Source organism: Patagioenas fasciata, chromosome 3 (genome assembly GCF_037038585.1).
Source record: "Patagioenas fasciata isolate bPatFas1 chromosome 3, bPatFas1.hap1, whole genome shotgun sequence".
Classification (NCBI taxonomy): domain Eukaryota; kingdom Metazoa; phylum Chordata; class Aves; order Columbiformes; family Columbidae; genus Patagioenas; species Patagioenas fasciata.
Genome location: NC_092522.1, coordinates 36950013 through 36967805, shown reverse-complemented (window position 1 = coordinate 36967805; position 17793 = coordinate 36950013). Strand labels below are relative to the sequence as shown.

Below are 17793 nucleotides of genomic sequence, written 5' to 3'. Positions count from 1 at the left end.
TAATCCCTAATTATAATTACCTATCTGGCATGATAAAAAAGCAGAAAAAAAAAAATATTCGTCTGGAATCCCCTAGAGTAACTACTTCCCTAAGAACCAAATACAGTGCAACACAGTATGGTGCATTATTACCCATACCATGTTTCTTTCCCTATTTTGTCTGTTATAACAATCTGATCCATATGTCTTGTGATAAGTAATATTATTTAGGCTTCATTATAGATACGAACTAGATGCAAACCACAACATAGATATTTTCCTGTAACAGTAAACCATGATTTTATCAGCCATTATCCAGGTCAAAACTTCTGTTTGGACTACTCTCTCATATATTTATTCTTTAATGTGAACAAAGTCTCCAGATAATGAGAAGCTCCAAACTCAGATGGCCAGTCTCAATAAACAGAATTGTCATAAAGATTTGCTGTGCTATGCACTGATAGGCTCTAACCAGAGACAGAACTCTTAGACACTATCTATTGATTTTCATGAATGCTCAGGACATTCATGGAGAGGAGACTCAGACAGATACAAACCAGCATGGTCACAAACATTATCACCATTTGAAAGCCAGCTCAAAATGTTTATATGTTCAAAATGACAGAAAGATATTTTCATTGAAGTAGAAGCTTTTTATCATTTTTTTATCATTTCATTATACTTTCAGTTGGGTCTTCAGTCCACATCAAGTTTTTTTTTATCTGTGAACACTCAGCTTGCAAGAACACATACAAACGAAAAACACATAAGCCCTGACATTTGATATTTTCCTCTAGCTGTACAGTTTTAAAAAAGATTGACCTTTCTTTCAACATTTAATTCAGCTACAGTACATAGTATTAATAAGCCAGTCTGACTCATGTATATGACAGTTATTCTCTGGCAGTATCTTCTGCTCTTAGCTTGAAACTACACTACCCATTAAAAAAAAACCTCTGTATATATCGTACTCTTTTTTCCCATTTTAAGTCTATATTTAAAAGAATGATCTTTGAATAGAGCCATTATATGGTTAATCATTTGAGGTTCTTCTTGTTTATTATTGCTCTTCAGGAAAAGTATTGTATCTCAGGTAGCAGTACCTGAGAAAACATAAATAAATGATAAATATAAAAAAATTTGAAGTTTTGTGTTGTCCTAACATAACTGAAGTCTCTGAAGGTTATTTCTCCTTTTGTGTCTTATTACAAGTAGAAACTTATTAAACTCTCCACCTGATTCTTTCTGGAGGAATGGGAAGCAAAATTTGTTGCTATGATCTAAGATGAAACATTTTCCGACAATGTAACACACTATACATTGTGCTATATAGATAAAAAGGAAAAACATACAACTGACACTTTTTAGTCACATGTTTCTGAAACATGGCCTCCCAGATGTATGCTATGGTGCAACTGAATGCAGTTGGTGTGTTCCTAGTTTTCCTTTGTATATTCATATTAAAAATGTCAATCAAATGTGAACTCATTCTCATTTGTAAGACTGCCATTTTCATGACAAAAAGTCAGGAAGGAAATCTTAGGAAGGAAGATTCATGAGTGTGGCCTAAAAAACCCAAATGATTTCCGGAAACCCAGTTTCCCTATACAAAATAAATAGCAAACAAGACCACAGTTGAAAATTCATGTGACAGATTAATACAGTAATGTTAGATTATTTAAGTATATCTGAATAAAATGACTGAGAAACATTAATTTTCTGAAGGACTAGTTCTGTCAGGGTAAAAAGAATCTAGCTATTATAATAAGGGCATTTAATTTTGCATGTAAAGAAAAAGATAGATACTTCTCTGTTCTTGTTTCTTTAATTTGCTTTCTATGGCTTGATTTTGCCACATTCAGTGCTACCCTATAATGTTCTTGGTACATTTGATTCCCAAACTTTCGGGAAGAATGACAGATAAATATTAAGCCAGTAAGAACTGAGGAGACGTTTCTGGTTAGAAGATTATACTGGTAACTGCCTATGTTGAAAATGATGCAGATTGATGGTGTAAAAGAAATACATACATAATGCTATCTAGCTCCTCATCCTTGATCCTGATGTAATTTAGCTTCTGAATTAAAACAGAACAAAACAATCAAACCCAAGAATGAATAATGACAACAATCTACATGAGAAAATCAAAGTTCAAGGTATCAGCTTGTCCTAATGTCTCCAAAATCTCCTTAATGTCAGAGGAAATTGTTAGCACTGTTAGTTTTCTTCTGGAAATTCCAAGGGAAATTAAAATAAGACTAAAAAGTCTCACAGCTTTAACTCAGTTACCAATAATACACCAACCAAACAAAATCTCTAGGCAGTTACTACTTTCTTTATACAGATGAAGCACAGGGATTAAATAGGTCCAACCTACAGAATCAATTAATTTTTCAAAACCGGGAATTTAATTTAGTTGTTGTGAACATTGAGACCCAAGTAACTATTTCTACATTACACATAGAAAGTTCTTACATGCTGGACTGATCTGTTGCAAAAAGCAGTAAGATGTTACAACACTTATGTGAATTAACCAAGCATTTTCAATAGCACGCTCAGTAAAAAATGTGAATATTTGGTTCTTAAGACATTGATTAATAGTGTATCAGAAATGCAAGATTTCTCTTGGCCCATGTAAAACTAAGACTGCAGCAGGATACTTCTCAGCACAAATATTTCTTGAATTCTACTCAGATCATATATCCAGTTTTGAGAGAGACTGTTTTTTTATTCTGCACTATTATACAACACTTCTTTTTGCCTGGCATCTGACAGGCATTCCCATCCTTTGCATTTACTTCACTTCCTCAAAGCTGAGGCTGCAAAAACTCAGCCAGCAGCCTCATAGACCTTTTCATGGAAAACTGCCATTCTAACCTGGCACCTAATTGCACTTTGTTATTCACTCAGAGAAGTTTAAAACTCTGAGATGAACTTAAATATTTATACCAACAAAGAAACTGATGAAAGAGTATCACCACAAAAGAAAACAATAACAATGTAAGCCATTACTTAAGTAGCTCCTCTTGTGAAAGCTCTGATGTTCTTTCCTTGCCAGTCACCAGCACCAGCTCATCCTTCAACTCCTGGATCTCCTTTTTCAGCTTGATAATCATCTGCAAACAGTAAGGCATAAACCAAACATCACATATAAATTAACAACTACTTTCTGATTTTTGCATTAGAAGGCTGAGTTTAGGGAAACCTTATAATTTGGCTTTTTTTTTTAAACAACCTCTCATTTTTAAAAAACAGTCCAAATGCCTTAAATACAGCAAGCACTTCTTTTCCTCTTCCATTTATAAAAACTAGAAAAGTCTTCCAAACTCAGTAAGTTCTATGTTAGAAGACGTGGCTGTACAGAAAGATTTCAAAAGACTATTTCCAAAAGAGAAGATTGCCATGAGATCAAAAGAGCTTTCTGACTCATTAGTTTTGCCTGTTAATATTGAAAACACCTTTAAAATAAAACTGATGTCTTAGAGAATGGACCACACATGAAAAGTCAGGGCTTTTTTTACCTTCTCTTTAGAAACAGAAATACCAAAACAGAATCTTAGTATTCTAATCTGATGTTTTCTTCTTTTGCATGTAACATCCACTCTTATTAGAATTGTAATTGTAGGATGTATCAGATGCTAACAACAACTGAATAGCATAAATCAAATGAAATTAAATTACATTAACAAACAGTAATGATTGGAAAATTGACTCACAGAACTGCATTAGATTTTCAAATTCTAATAGCTCATTATTGGAGCCTGTAGAGTTGGGAAAAAATGTCTGTATTAAACCTTCTTTTACAAATCCTTTGCCTCCCAGGGCCAAATTCTACAAAGCAGGGACAATATAAAAATCCCTAAGTCTATAATCCAAATGAGCAAATTCTTGGATACTTTATAATCAATCATTTTAATGATGCATGACCTTATAATGGCTCAAATGTATCAGGAGTCCAATGATATTTTTAGATGGATATGAGTACACCGATTCCACATGCAAAATAAGTTTTCAGGAGAAAAAGGTTTTCAAGGAAAAAGGAACAATTCTTGATTGCATGCACTTCATAGAAATAAGATTATTGTAACTAACGACACGTTTTCACTGGATGTTAAAATACCTTCAAAAATCTTTATTTCTTTTAATGTTTAAATTTAACCACGACTTCCTGAACTTTAAATTAGTAGTTTTACTTTAAAAATCAAAACATTCTAAACATAGATGATTATTTCTTTTAACTCTAGACTTACATTTGTTACTATAAAGCATGAAAGGTGAACTTAACAATATTTTGTTTAAGAATCTGTTAAGGTGGTGAACTGCCAGTTACAGATGTTGCAAGAGTGTTTCAAGAATATTTCAGTCCAAACATTTTACCCTGATTTTAGTTTGCTTCACCCTAGTGCCACACTCTGCTGTAGTCTCTAACAATTACTGTGTCAATAAAATAAAATATGGGATTGGAGTATAAAATAACAGAAAACTGAACTGATAGTACCATCCCTCTTCAATGTTCAACAGAAACACCATTTTCAAGACACGAATAAAAGACTGATTTTCAAGTATTATTAAGACAAACAAAAACCTACAGAAGCATAACAATTTCATTTATATTTTTAAATGAATGCCAGAGTAGACTAGATTTAATTCAGGTTCAACTGTTTGTTTTTCAGTTTAAAAAAATCTTTTGGTCATCAGTGAGAGAGGTTCAAAGCTGAATTACTTAAAAAGTACTATGGGTACAGGTTCATCTTCTTATTAAGATACACAGTCAGGTAGTCTGCATTATGAAGAATAAAGTTAACACAACAGTCAGACTTAACTCAAATCTATCAAGAGGTACTATACACTCTCTTTATAAAACAAGCATTTGATTTCCAGATGATAAATAGTGTAAATAGCATTTGATCTTAAAAAAAAAAAACAACCCACGTGTAAGTCCAGCATTTCACTGAATAATCAGGTTACACCATAAGAATATAATTTAGGTAGTTAAGATAGCAACAAGTTCCACAATGAGCAAAGAGCCAAATAAAGGCTAGGTACCTGTGTTCCCCTGCAGTTTCCACAAGAGTGGATGGTTTTCTAATTCTCACAGGTCCACTTTTGCTTTACTTGCTAAATGATCCTGCAGAGCGACACATACCATACTCATGGAGTATAGCTCCACAGGATGCAGTAAATGTTCAGGAGCCTGTACATGTTCCACCTCAATCAAAGGCTTCTGTGGCCATGGAACAAATATTTTGCATGATATGCTACTACAAAGCCTATGTAGGAAAAAAAAAAAAGGACAGATGGGAATACAGAATTTGTTACAGACAAAAATGAAGAAGTTGTTCAGTGCCTACTAGCTTTATTTTTTTTGGCCATTTTTTGTTGTTGCTGTCAATTTGGTTTTGGTTTGGATTTTGTTTTTTTTGGTGATGCTGTTACTCTTAGAAATTGCTTCAAAGAAAAAATAAATAAATAATGAGAAAGCTAAACCAGCAGAAAATCTGACAATAATCTGTTCTCTTTGAAATTCAAGGACAAGAGAAAATAAAAGCACAATCCATTACAGTAACTGAAATATGTTAATTTCCATTGAGTAACAATGAATGAAATAATCATCTAATTGTCCAAATTTTAGACAAGAAATGCTTCTTATGTTTTATAATCAAGCATTTTACAGTCTAACATTCAAGGGAAAGGCATTTCCTAGCCAGTTCAGAAGGTCATATGAGAAGAAAATAAAACTGGTGTTAACAAATTAGTAATGAGAAATTTAGAAATACAATCATAATTAAACATACAGGACCACTTAAATGAAAATATTTAATTCGGATTTTATATTCTTTAGAGGTTAAAAGCTCAGTTCAATTTTATGTTGTTAAAAACTACGTTTTAAATATTGTCTGTTTATATATAAACAGAATAATATAATAGCTTAACCAGAACTTATTTGTCATCTGATGTCTCTGTCACAGAGACAGATGTTATGCGGAAATGCATCCATAGTTCTTCATTGTATCCACATATGCAGCTTTGGCATGACCAATGTAACCTCAGTCTAACATTTCCCATATCAGAAAACATCTCCAATATACAGCATGCAACCCAGCAGCTCCAGTAGTTATCATTATCTACAACATTATGTTGAATTAATCAGTCCTTAATAGGTGTACTCAGTGTTTAGATAGGAAATCAATTTCCCAGGTAATACAGAAAATTACATTAAATAAACGAACAAAGGCCTCTTAATGTAGTACAACTTACTGAAGAGCACATCTTCAAACACATCTGGCATGCAACAAGTCAGAAATATATAAAAACTTTCAAAGGAAAGACTAACCAAATACTAAGAATTATGAATAAAATATATTTTTGTTATGACATTAAAAGAATAAAATAATTTTCTTTATTCAGCAATGCTTTATGCTTTACCAATGTGTATTATTACCTCTACCATTCTCTGCACTTCCTAAATCCCAATCCATTCTGCAGAGCTCCTCTGCTGCTCTTTGGGATGTGAACATGAGCCTAATGCTCTATGTGGAAATCTGATTTCTACATCTCATTTACCTGTCTTCCTTTTTTTCATAATGGTAACTTTATAGAGTTCTTAGCTACAATGTTCCTTGGACCAATTTCAAGGAAGGACTATATCTGTATGTCTCTTAGCTTTTAAATACACAAACTGTTTCAGTGCAGCAGTGCACCTTCATCAAGTGACTAGTAATCTTAGTAGATTTTTTAAGAGTTTTAAGGACATCCAGATATCTATGACTATGATTTAGAAACTAACACCCTAAAAGAAGCAACACAAAGACAATAATGAAAGTGATCATTGCTCCTCAGATGACTTAAGAGCTGAGAAAGCCTTTGGAAGTTTTATAAATGTCCATTTAATTATAATTATGTTTAAAAGAAAAAAGTAAAAATAGCAGTTATTTTATAGAAAAAAAGGAACTTGCATTTGAAAACAATTTAATGGGGTGATTCAGTAAAAAACCTTCCACATCCATTTTACTGCTATTGATTATTGAAGCTTAAAACAATCTCCTCCCCTCTGCCCCCAGACATCTCTCACCAGTGTGGGGTCAATTTCTTCATTAAGAACTGCTTCATTTTTAATAAGAGCAACTCGCTGTGCAAATCTGCAGGTTGATATAGATTCCTGGAAAAAAACATTAAAAGAAGAGAAAAAAGAAAAATTTCATTTAGCTTTGCACCAGGTAAGTAGAACAGAGTACTAATGAACTCATCAAACACATTTATATATATTTTTTTAAATATTCAAGGGAAATCAGGTTAGTATATTAACTACAATGACAACAAAACTGCCAAATCATAGTACATGTTTTAGTGACCCTGTCAATCCCCTGATCACTTGTGTTTGAAATGAGTTCCCAGCAGGCACTAAAGGATAAGAAAACTGCACTACTGAGAAGGTAAAACCTTCTGAATGATGAGAAAAAGAGAAAAGTAATTAAATCCAATTTTTTGGCAAATATGGAACTAGAGAAGTGTATGTAAAAGAAGCTGGGAAAAGAGCTGAAGGGAAGACAAGTGGAAGTCCATAACAAATAAGAAGCAAACCAGGAGACTTGGAAGGCACACAGAAGTATAATATCAGATAAAAAACTGTCAGATGAGCGAAGATGGGGTCCAGGAGAAAAGGAAGGCAGGGAAAAAAAAAAAACAAAAAAGATAAAAGAGGGAACTTGTGGAGGAAACTCCATGACAATCAGTGTGTACCCTCATCCAGGGCACAGAAAGAATTTGAAGATCCCTAAGTATCTATCTCTCCTTTGAGATCAGCTGATACTGACATGCTGGACCCTGGTAGAGAACTTATCTACCTGATGAATAAAAAAACCAGCAATTGTTTTCAGCTAGCTCAAAGAATAAAACATCATGCAGTAGTCTTAGAAATTCCAATTATGCTTGATAAACTGTGTGAAAAAAAAATTCTGAGATATGTCAGTCTGCATTTGAAATGCAAGAATTTACACATAACCCCTTGTTGTCATGTAATCCACAGGCAGATAAACACCACAAACAACTGATAGCTTCCCCTGCAGTGGGATGTGGGAGAGAATTGGTGGAAAAAATAAACCTCATGCATTAAAATAAAGACAGTTTAATAGGACAGAAGGGAAAATAATAATAATGACAATAACAATACATACAAAACAAGTGATGCACAATGCAACTGCTCATCACCCGACAACTGATACCCAACCAGTTCCTCAGCAGCAGTTCTCCTGGCCAGTTTCCCCAAAATATATATTGATCATGATATCATCTGCTATCAAATATCTCTTTGACCACTTAACTTGACTACTTAACAACAACTAAAAGATCACTGTGTTATCAACATTATTCTTATTCTAAATCCAAAACAGCATTACAGCAGCTACTAGGAAGAAAATCAACTATCCCAGCCAAAACAAGGACACCCCTGCATTAAGAGAACTTTACTACTGTTACAGACTCATATTTCAGAATCAAAGTAATTCTGCAGTTTTCGGTCCTCCAACATATGAAAATACCAATTTAAATATACGGTCGTTTTTCCACAGGCCATGTGTCTCTTTTAGTGCTGGGAGGGGTGGTATCTGAATTAGGGTTACATGAAGAAAAATACTAGCGTTTATTGCAGAATCAAAAAAGACTTCTCAAGGAAAAGAAAGGAAGGCCTTACAATTAATAAAGCTGCACACAGTCTTAGCTCAGTTCTATGTTTGCCTCTGTTGTATGGTTCCTATGCTATGATGATCAGCTGATGTGATTTTAATTAGGTTCTACACATATATTAAGTACTATTACATGTACAGTACACATACATATATTTCCACCAGACCTCTACCCCATTCAATGTGAAGCATATGCTAAATAAATGAGTAGCTAATTAATTCAGTCTTCAATGTTCAATATGTAAGCTTATGATCTATTTATTCTATGCCATCAAAATGGTAATCAAAGCTGACAGCTACTAATTTCCTAATCATTTTTTCTGCCATACTTATCATTATAGTACCTGAGGGCTTCACAAAAATAAATCAATTAATACTCTAGGGATTGCTTTGCTGCAGGTGTATGAAATAATTGCAAAAATGTTATGTAGGTGATGTGAGAAGTTGTGTACAAACTCTTTGATAGAAATAGGAATATAATCTAGTTCTCTAGGATAACAGTCTATCTGTCCTTTTCATGAGACTGCCCTTTCCAACTTTGAACTCTCTGCTTCATTGATTTCATTGCAAGAGACAAAGCTATGTCCTAATGGTTAACAAAGATATTGAACAGATTTTGCCCTAAGATTGAACTCTGAGGAGCACTGCTGGCAATCAGTCATGAGCCAGATGTAGCCCCATTCACTACAGCCCTTGGAGTAAACAAAGAGAAGAAAACATCACTACATATAATTCCAGTGCAGAAAACTGGTGAAGGGAGATAGAAGTATAAGAAAAATGTCCAAAAATCCCAGATTACCACACCCGATTCCCTCTCCTTCCAAGTGAACTTTCTAGTTGTCCACCATACTCAATGAAATTTCAACTCCAAAGAAGTCTACGGAAGTTCTGCCAAGGCTTTCAAGTATGATCCATAATCTACTTTTACATCTTACTGTGGAAATTTCATTGGAAATACGTTTCCCTAACTCAAAGATTTTTTCATCAGGAAAATAGTAAATTAAAAAAAAAAATTAGTTCATTACTAGGAGCAAGTCATTTCCCAATGGCTCATTGACTTGAGATTATTTACAGAAAAGCACATTTCCTAAGGGATTTGTCTACATCCTACTGCAATTTCCACTGATTAGATTATGTCTTGGAAACAAAGTTTAAAAGTTTTTTTGTAAAGATAAGAATGAAGCATACAAACTTGAATTGCAAGCTTAATAGAAGTTGTAAGATGATTTTTAAAGAAGTGAACACATTTTTGTTGAAAATAGATGAAAATAACATACATCTATGTTTCTTCTGTCTATAGAGAGCGTTGCTATCATGGTAGTCATGCAGTTTCCTCCCAGACTGTCTCTTAGCACCGAAGTCATCATAGAGTTTCGGTAAGGAATGTGGGACCGGTTTTTCTCTGCAAGAGCAATTATTACCTGAAACAACAGCAAAAACCTTAGAATTCACATGTCTATTAATGATTGACACATAAAAAGAACAAACCAAATCTTTTCAGGAACCTAAACTTCTCATACGACAAAACTATGCTTAAGGACCCAGTTAGCTGCAATCTCACCAATTTTATCGAAATAATTTTAACTTAAATTTCAGTGAGTTTATATCTCTTTGTAGGAGCTGGACCTGAAAGACCAACTAAGTTAATTTTATCATACCCTTGCCTCTCAGCAACATGGAAAGTGAACAAGATAAATTAAAACCCATAGGCTTTCCTAAGACATGGGAACTTCTTGAAAATCTTCCTCATATTTTTTCTATCATAATAATAAAGTATGAATAGTATTCAAGTAAAACTTCCTTAAAGTTTTATTTAAAAATTGCACATTCTTATAGCACATGTTTCTTAGATGGGTCAATACATTTATTTCTGAGAAAATGTATTAAAGTGTAAAACACAAATAAAAGAGCACATGATTACAATGTATTGCTGTAAAGAAATAACTCAGTTTAGAATTATATATGCCTTGGCCTAACCGGAAATGGTACACCTATTATTCTCAGTTTCCTTTCTCTGTTGTTTACATTATGGGACGTAATTATTATCAAATAAAAAGCTAGATCAACCCATGATCTGTTGTGGTATAAAAGATTTGAACTGTTATCTGGCCAAGCACTGTATTGAAAAAACAGCTATACAAGTTGTGCAAGCTATCCTAAGTTATTAGTTGTTTTTCCTTTAATAAATGTCACACACCAGAATATATTTTGTTTATGCTGCACTTAAGAAAATCATTATTTTAGAAAACTTAGTAGCAACTCTTTTGTTTGCACCAGTTTCTCTTAACAGTCTTCAGAAAGCTAAAATTTCTTATTGCTATAAATCTTACACAGGCAGCCCTGAGAGGGATAGATGCATAATATGAAAATCACTATCTTGTGAAGGAATCCAGAAACCCATTCCTGGATCAAGGTTTTCAAATCTCATGTATTACAACTTGTTAGATGGAAATATGTTATATCTCTGTTAGTTTATAATCTTGCATAAAAACCTCACGGTAGGGTAGCCTATACATTAAAAAGCACAGGCTCAGTCTCTGCCACACGGAGACTTTGATATGAATAGACAAGATGGGAAAAGATCCAGAAGGAATATATGTTATTTCCATTAAAAATGACAACTGTGTTACAGAGAAGTTCATTTTTTCTGAAGTTCATGCAGGAGGTCTGTGTCACAGGTAGAATTTGAACCCTCTCACACTGGGACTGAAAAGCTGTATGACCAGCTCTCATGATGCAGAAGTCACTGTACTGTCATATGACATAACACAAAAGACAATGGTCTTAGTCCCTTTAATAGAAACTCATATAAATCACTAACTCAGTCTTTACAATCCAATCAAGGAATCCAGAATAGAAAGAGAAGTCTGAAGGAGGGGGAAATTATGTTATTTCACAAAGTGACAGAGACCACCCATACAGAATCTCAACTTGCATCTTCTAACAGCCAACCAAATGTAATAATCAGAAAATTGTCTCATTTTGACATGGCCAAAAAGGTGTTACTATCCTTCTGTTAGGAAAAAAAAAAAAAAAAAAAAAGAGAAAAAAGAAAAAAAGTGTTGGCTTTTTTTTTTGGTTGTTTTTGTTTTGCTTTGTTTGTTTGGGTTCATTGTGTTGTGTTCTTTTGTTTTTTAATACTGGTAGGTCTAAGCTTAAAAGGCCTTAATATCATTGAACTAGGACTGTAATATGATGATTAAAATCAACATAATGTAAGGCAGAAAGTTTCATTTTGCATGGCTAAAAAAAACACTTCAAGACCTAATTAATTTTTATATGTGGAAGCTGTCAGAAATACTGTCACTTTTTATAAAATTTCATCTTATATAAAACATAATAGCATAAAGTAGGTACAATCACTCACATATAACTTCACTGAAACATATAGAAATATTGTTAAGCATAAAGGAAGGTCTGAGACTCACAAGTCAATATGATATGATTGATATGAAATGTGCCCTAGAGTCCCTGTTCTGTCCACATCCTTTGTGCAAGCAGTAACTTCATACAGGCAATAGATTTGCACTTCATGCCAACAGGTAGCCAGGACATTCTCAGGGTATTCTCAGGAGATGAGGATTTTGGGGTGCATCAGTTACAGGTACAGCATTATCAGTTACATCTATATCTTTCAGAGCGTATCACATGCTCTGAAGCCATATGCAAGCTCCAGAGGTCTCCTTTTTTCTCCTGTCCATCTGCAGTCACAAGACCTCTGACACTGCCTTTCATCCATACCCAGAATCCTTCCAGATTCCTGCTCACACCTCCCCACTCTTCAGATTTCTGTCAATTAAGCCTCTCATCCCACCTCCCATCTCTAGTAGAGTTTATCAGCTTAAACTCTGGTCCTTACAGCAAAAAAATCCAAACTCTACTGCTGGGTCTTGTACTTAATAAAAAGCATTCTTAGCTTTTGGACACGTGTTTGTCTCCAGCATATACTACAGATCTTGCTGGAAATAATTCACCCCAAAAAATCATGAATTGCTAATTGGAAACAAATGTAGATAATTCACTTTAAATTATTAAAAGGTTCCTGGTTGGTGGTTTTTTTTGTTTTGTTTGGTGTCTGTTGCGTTTGCTGTTTTGTTGTTGTTGTTATTTGGGTTTTTTTTTCTTTTTTTGTGTGTTTGTTTGTTTGTTTGTGTTTGTTTGGTTTTTGTTTTTTCTTCTGTTACTATAATATCTATGTATGTTAATTGGGAAACAATAAAGCCAGAAAATCACTTTTTCTATAGGATGTGCATAAATCTAGCTTGATGGCTGGCAGTGGTTTCAAATTTTATGGGCAAAAACTCCAGTAGGTGTGAGTAGCAATCATTCCCTAATGAATAAAAATTTTCAGCATTCCCTAAATGGAAATGTGTTAAATGACAGGTAACGTGTTAAAAGACAGTTAACAGGCATATTCATCAATGCAGAGGGAACATTGTATTCTATTGCTTTAGGGAAATACATACAGTTCTAATTCCACTATAGTGTCAAATCATGTGGCTGTTTTACTGTTAATCTGTAACTTTAAATTCTTCCCAGGATACCTTTTGTTGTGTATCAGAAGGGAATATCTACACACACATTCTAGAACATGCTACTTTGTCTTACAGACAACAAAATCTACTTGGATATGGTAGAAAGGACTTTGAAGAGCACCTTCACATCAAATCACTGTGGGCATTAAAATAGAGTTGTCCCTATTGCCACTGTAGATCAGCTGCATGACACTATCTCACCTGCATTTTGTTCTAGACATATAGGCCCCCTGGGAAAAAGTGCAGTTGATTTATTTGAAGATTTTTTTAACACATTGTGGATATTTAACAAATAGAGCAAGTGTGATAACACAGAACTGTGTTCCCACTGTCATCTTGACACACATAATTTTGCATGACTATTTCATTAATGCAAGCTTTTTAAAAATGGCGTAACCCAACACTGAAACACTAGTAGGTAACTAAGTAGTTGAGCATGTAAATAAGCTTATTTTAAGGAATCACTGCACTTTAATTTTAGTCACTGCAAAGTCAGGATTGAATGGCCCAATGAACCACTGAACAAAAAGATATTTTTTACTGTCTTCAGTGGTCTTTTATTCACTATTAGAAAACTCTTTTACTAATGATAAGCAATCCCAGACAGAACCATATGTGCTTATCTCTGTTTTTATTTTAAAAATAAGGGTTAAAAGTTGCATGACAAAATATGAATATTTTACGCTTTTACAGCACTTCAAACCTGAGTATCTCAAAACACACTACACTGATTATTAAATTCAGCCTCACAGAAGCTCATGTAATGTTGCATCATAAATACATAAAAATAATACAATAAATGAGAAGGGTACCAAGTACAATGTATATGATTCTGAAGGGGTCAGTTTTAGAATAATTTACCCTTGCCATGAAATACAGACATTTTTCTTCAAGGTAAAATTTAAGCAAATGAGTGATATGAAAAAAATACAGTATAATAGTAAATGACTAACTGCCACCTGCTGTGTCTTAAGCTGCTTCTTTTGACAGATGAAATATGTCTGACAGTAGATTAAATTAAATCTAAGAGATTTCTTTGTATTAACAGAAAAACAACATAAAAATGAAAAATATCCTTCACAGTAAGTGGAACTATCAGTTATATTTCCTAATAATAATTTTAAAGAATTTTCACATATAGATACCCAAGGAATTTTGTTTTAATGGATTTCCTCAACTGTAAATTTTACTAAATAACATATATACTGTAGCGTAATTTAAAAGGGATAAATTTTAATTTTATAGTTACACATTTTTTCTTCTCTCCCCACCCCTTATTTCTTCCCCTACATGACAGCTTCACAGACCTGCTATTGTTGTATATCAAAATATTCAAATAAGTCTTGAGAAAAAATGCCATATTATCCAGCAGAATTCAAAAAAATAACAAATTTCTGGCAAAAGGAACAGTATTTACTGTGAAAACAATATTATGTATTCAATCTCAGAAAATTTCATTTCTCTTACAAATGTGACATCTGAAATATAAAGCAGCAGTGAAAAGAGGACAGAGATTTGAGCATACCTTAAATCAACAGGCTAACCCTTTTTTGGTAACAACAGCTAAATTACGAAGGTTTGTGGAGATTTATTATTATTGCAGTTGCATCTGTTAATCTTATTGTTTAAAACCAATTATCACAGTATCACAGTGTCATAGTATGTTTGGGATTGGAAGGGACCTTGAAAGATCATCTAGTCCAATCTTTCTGCTGGAGCAGGAATGCCTAGGTGAGGTCGCACAGGAATGCGTCCAAGCGGGCTTTGAATGTCTCCAGGGAAGGAGACTCCACAACCTCCCTGGGTAGCCTGTTCCAGTGCTCTCTTACCCTCACTGAGAAGAAGTTCCTTCTCAAATTTAAGTGGAACCTCTTGTGTTCCAGCTTGATCCCATTGCCCCTTGTCCTATCATTGTTTGCCACTGAGAAGAGCCTGACTCCATCCTCGTGGCACTCACCCTTTATGTATTTATAAACATTAATAAGGTCACCCCTCAGTCTCCTCTTCTCCAAACTAAAGAGCCCCAGCTCCCTCAGCCTTTCTTCATAAGGGAGATGCTCCACTCCCTTAATCATCTTTGTTGCCCTACGCTGGACCCTCTCCAGCAGTTCCCTGTCCTTCTTGAACTGAGGGGCCCAGAACTGGACACAATATTCCAGATGGGGTCTCACCAGGGCGGAGTAGAAGGGAAGGAGGACCTCTCTCGATCTACTGACCACCCCCCTTGTAATACACCCAAGGATGCCATTGGCCTTCCTGGCCACAAGGGCACAGTGCTGGCTCATGGTCATCCTGTTGTCCACCAGGACCCCCAGGTCCCTTTCCCCTACACTGCTCTCTAATAGGTCATTCCCCAACCTATACTGGAACTTGGGATTGTTCCTGCCCAGATGCAGGACTCTACACTTTCCCTTGTTAATTTCCATCAGGTTATCCCCCGCCCAACTCTCCAGCCTGTCCAGGTTCCGCTGGATGGCAGCACAGCCTTCTGGCGTGTCAGCCACTCCTCCCAGCTTAGTGTCATCAGCAAACTTGCTGATGGTACACTCAATTCCCTCGTCTAAATCATTAATGAATATATTGAATAATATTGGCCCCAGTACTGACCCCTGAGGCACTCCACTAGATACTGGCCTCCAACTGGACTCTGCACCATTGACCACCACTCTCTGGCTTCTCTCTTTAAGCCAGTTTGCAACCCACCTCACTACTCTATTGTCTAGACCACACCTCCTCAATTTAGCTGTGAGGATGCTGTGAGGGACTGTGTCAAAGGCTTTACTGAAGTCAAGGTAGACCACATCCACCGCTCTGCCATCATCCATCCACCTTGTTACATTCTCATAAAAGGCTATGAGGTTGGTCAAGCATGACTTACTCTTGGTAAAGCCATGCTGACTGCCCCTAATGATGGATAGCGGTCTAGCAATGACTTCAGCCAGCTCCCTCAGCACCCGCGGATGCATCCCATCTGGACCCATGGATTTATGGACGTCCAGACTATTTAATTGCTCCCTAACCCAGTCCTCATCGACTAAAGCAAACTCCTCCATTAACCTGGCTTCATCCAGGGTCTCAGGGGTACAGGGTTCCCCAGGACAGCCTCCAGCGGAGTAGACAGAGACAAAGAAGGCATTCAGCAATTCTGCCTTCTCTGTGTCTTCTGCCACCAGGGCACCCACCTCATTCATCAGTGGGCCTACATTGCCTCTGGTATTAGTTTTATCTGCTATGTATTTGAAAAAGTTCTTCTTGCTGTCCTTGACCCCTCTCGCCAGCTGTAATTCTAAGGAGGCATTGGCTACCCTAGCTGCCTCCCTGCATCCTCTAACAGCAGCCTTATATTCCTCCCAAGTGGCCAGTCCCTGCTTCCATGACCTGTAAACTCGCCTCTTCTGCTTGAGCATACCCAACAGATCCCTATTCAACTACACAGGCCTCCTGGCTCCCTTCCTCGACTTTCTACGTGTGGGGATGCTCTGATCCTGAGCATGGAAGAAGCAATCTCTGAATGCAATCCAGCTCTCTTGGGCCCCTTTTCCTTCAAGCAGTCTTGCCCATGGGATTTCCCCCAGCAATTGCTTGAAAAGGCCGAAATTAGCCCTGCCAAAGTCCAGGGTTGCAATTCTACTTGCTATTCTGTTCCTGCCACACGAGATGCTGAACTCCACCATCTCGTGGTCACTGCAACCCAGGCAGCCCTCGACCTTTACTGCTTCGACCAGACCCTCTTTGTTAGTGAGGATGAGATCCAGCAGTGTACCTCTCCTGGTCGGCTCCTCCACCATCTGCATGAGGAAGTTATCATCAATGCACTGGAGGAACCTCCTGGACTGTGGCTGGCTGGCTGAATGGTCCTTCCAGCAAACATCAGGGAAGTTAAAATCACCCACAACAACCAGGGCCTGTGACTGTGAGGCCACTCTCAGCTGCGCATAGAAGGCCTCATCAACTTCCTCAGCCTGATCTGGTGGCCTGTAATAGACACCTACAACAGTATCACCCCTGCCAGCCTGTCCCTTGATCCTGACCCATACACTCTCAACTCGTTCCTCATCCGCTCCTGGGCAGAATTTAGTACATTGCAGTTGCTCTCTCACATAGAGAGCAACTCCACCACCACGCCTGGCTGGCCTGTCTTTCCTGAAAAGGGCGTAGCCATCCATGACCACATTCCAGTCATGTGAACTGTCCCACCACGTTTCTGTGATTGCCACCAGATCATAATCTCCCGACCGAACATAGGATTCTAACTCCTCCTGCTTATTCCCCATGCTGCGCGCATTGGTGTACGGGCATTTCAGGGAGCGAGCAGAGCACACCAATTTCTCCCTAGGGGCACAGGAGGCCACCCGGTCCTCATCTGTTTTAGAATGCTGCCCCACTGGGGCAAGCCCAACTACAACCCCATCCCCCTTCGAGCCTAGTTTAAAGCTCTCCAAATGAGCCCAGCTAATTCCTGCCCCAGCATCCTTTTGCCTCTGCGAGATAAGCCTTTCCTGCATAACACTGTCCGGACTGGAGTCTTATAAAACCAGCCATTATCAAAAAAACCAAAGCCCTGCCTGTAGCACCAGTCTTGGAGCCAACCATTTAGA

General features: G+C 36.5%; 1 protein-coding gene across 6 annotated transcripts in view; it reads right to left on the bottom strand.

Moving 5' to 3' along the window:
- Window positions 1-17793, bottom strand: part of KIF6 (kinesin family member 6) — a 166227-nt gene that overhangs the window by 106640 nt on the left and 41794 nt on the right. For all 6 annotated transcript variants that reach the window (XR_011738272.1, XR_011738273.1, XR_011738274.1 and 3 more), the window contains exons 8-10: window positions 9938-10081; window positions 7052-7138; window positions 2992-3095 (exon numbers count right to left, since the gene is read on the bottom strand). Coding sequence is in view for 3 of the 6 variants with exons in the window: in XM_065833155.2 (XP_065689227.2) it covers window positions 2992-3095; window positions 7052-7138; window positions 9938-10081 (335 nt within the window). In the remaining 3 variants the exon portion in view is untranslated. The remainder of the gene's footprint in view (window positions 1-2991; window positions 3096-7051; window positions 7139-9937; window positions 10082-17793) is intronic.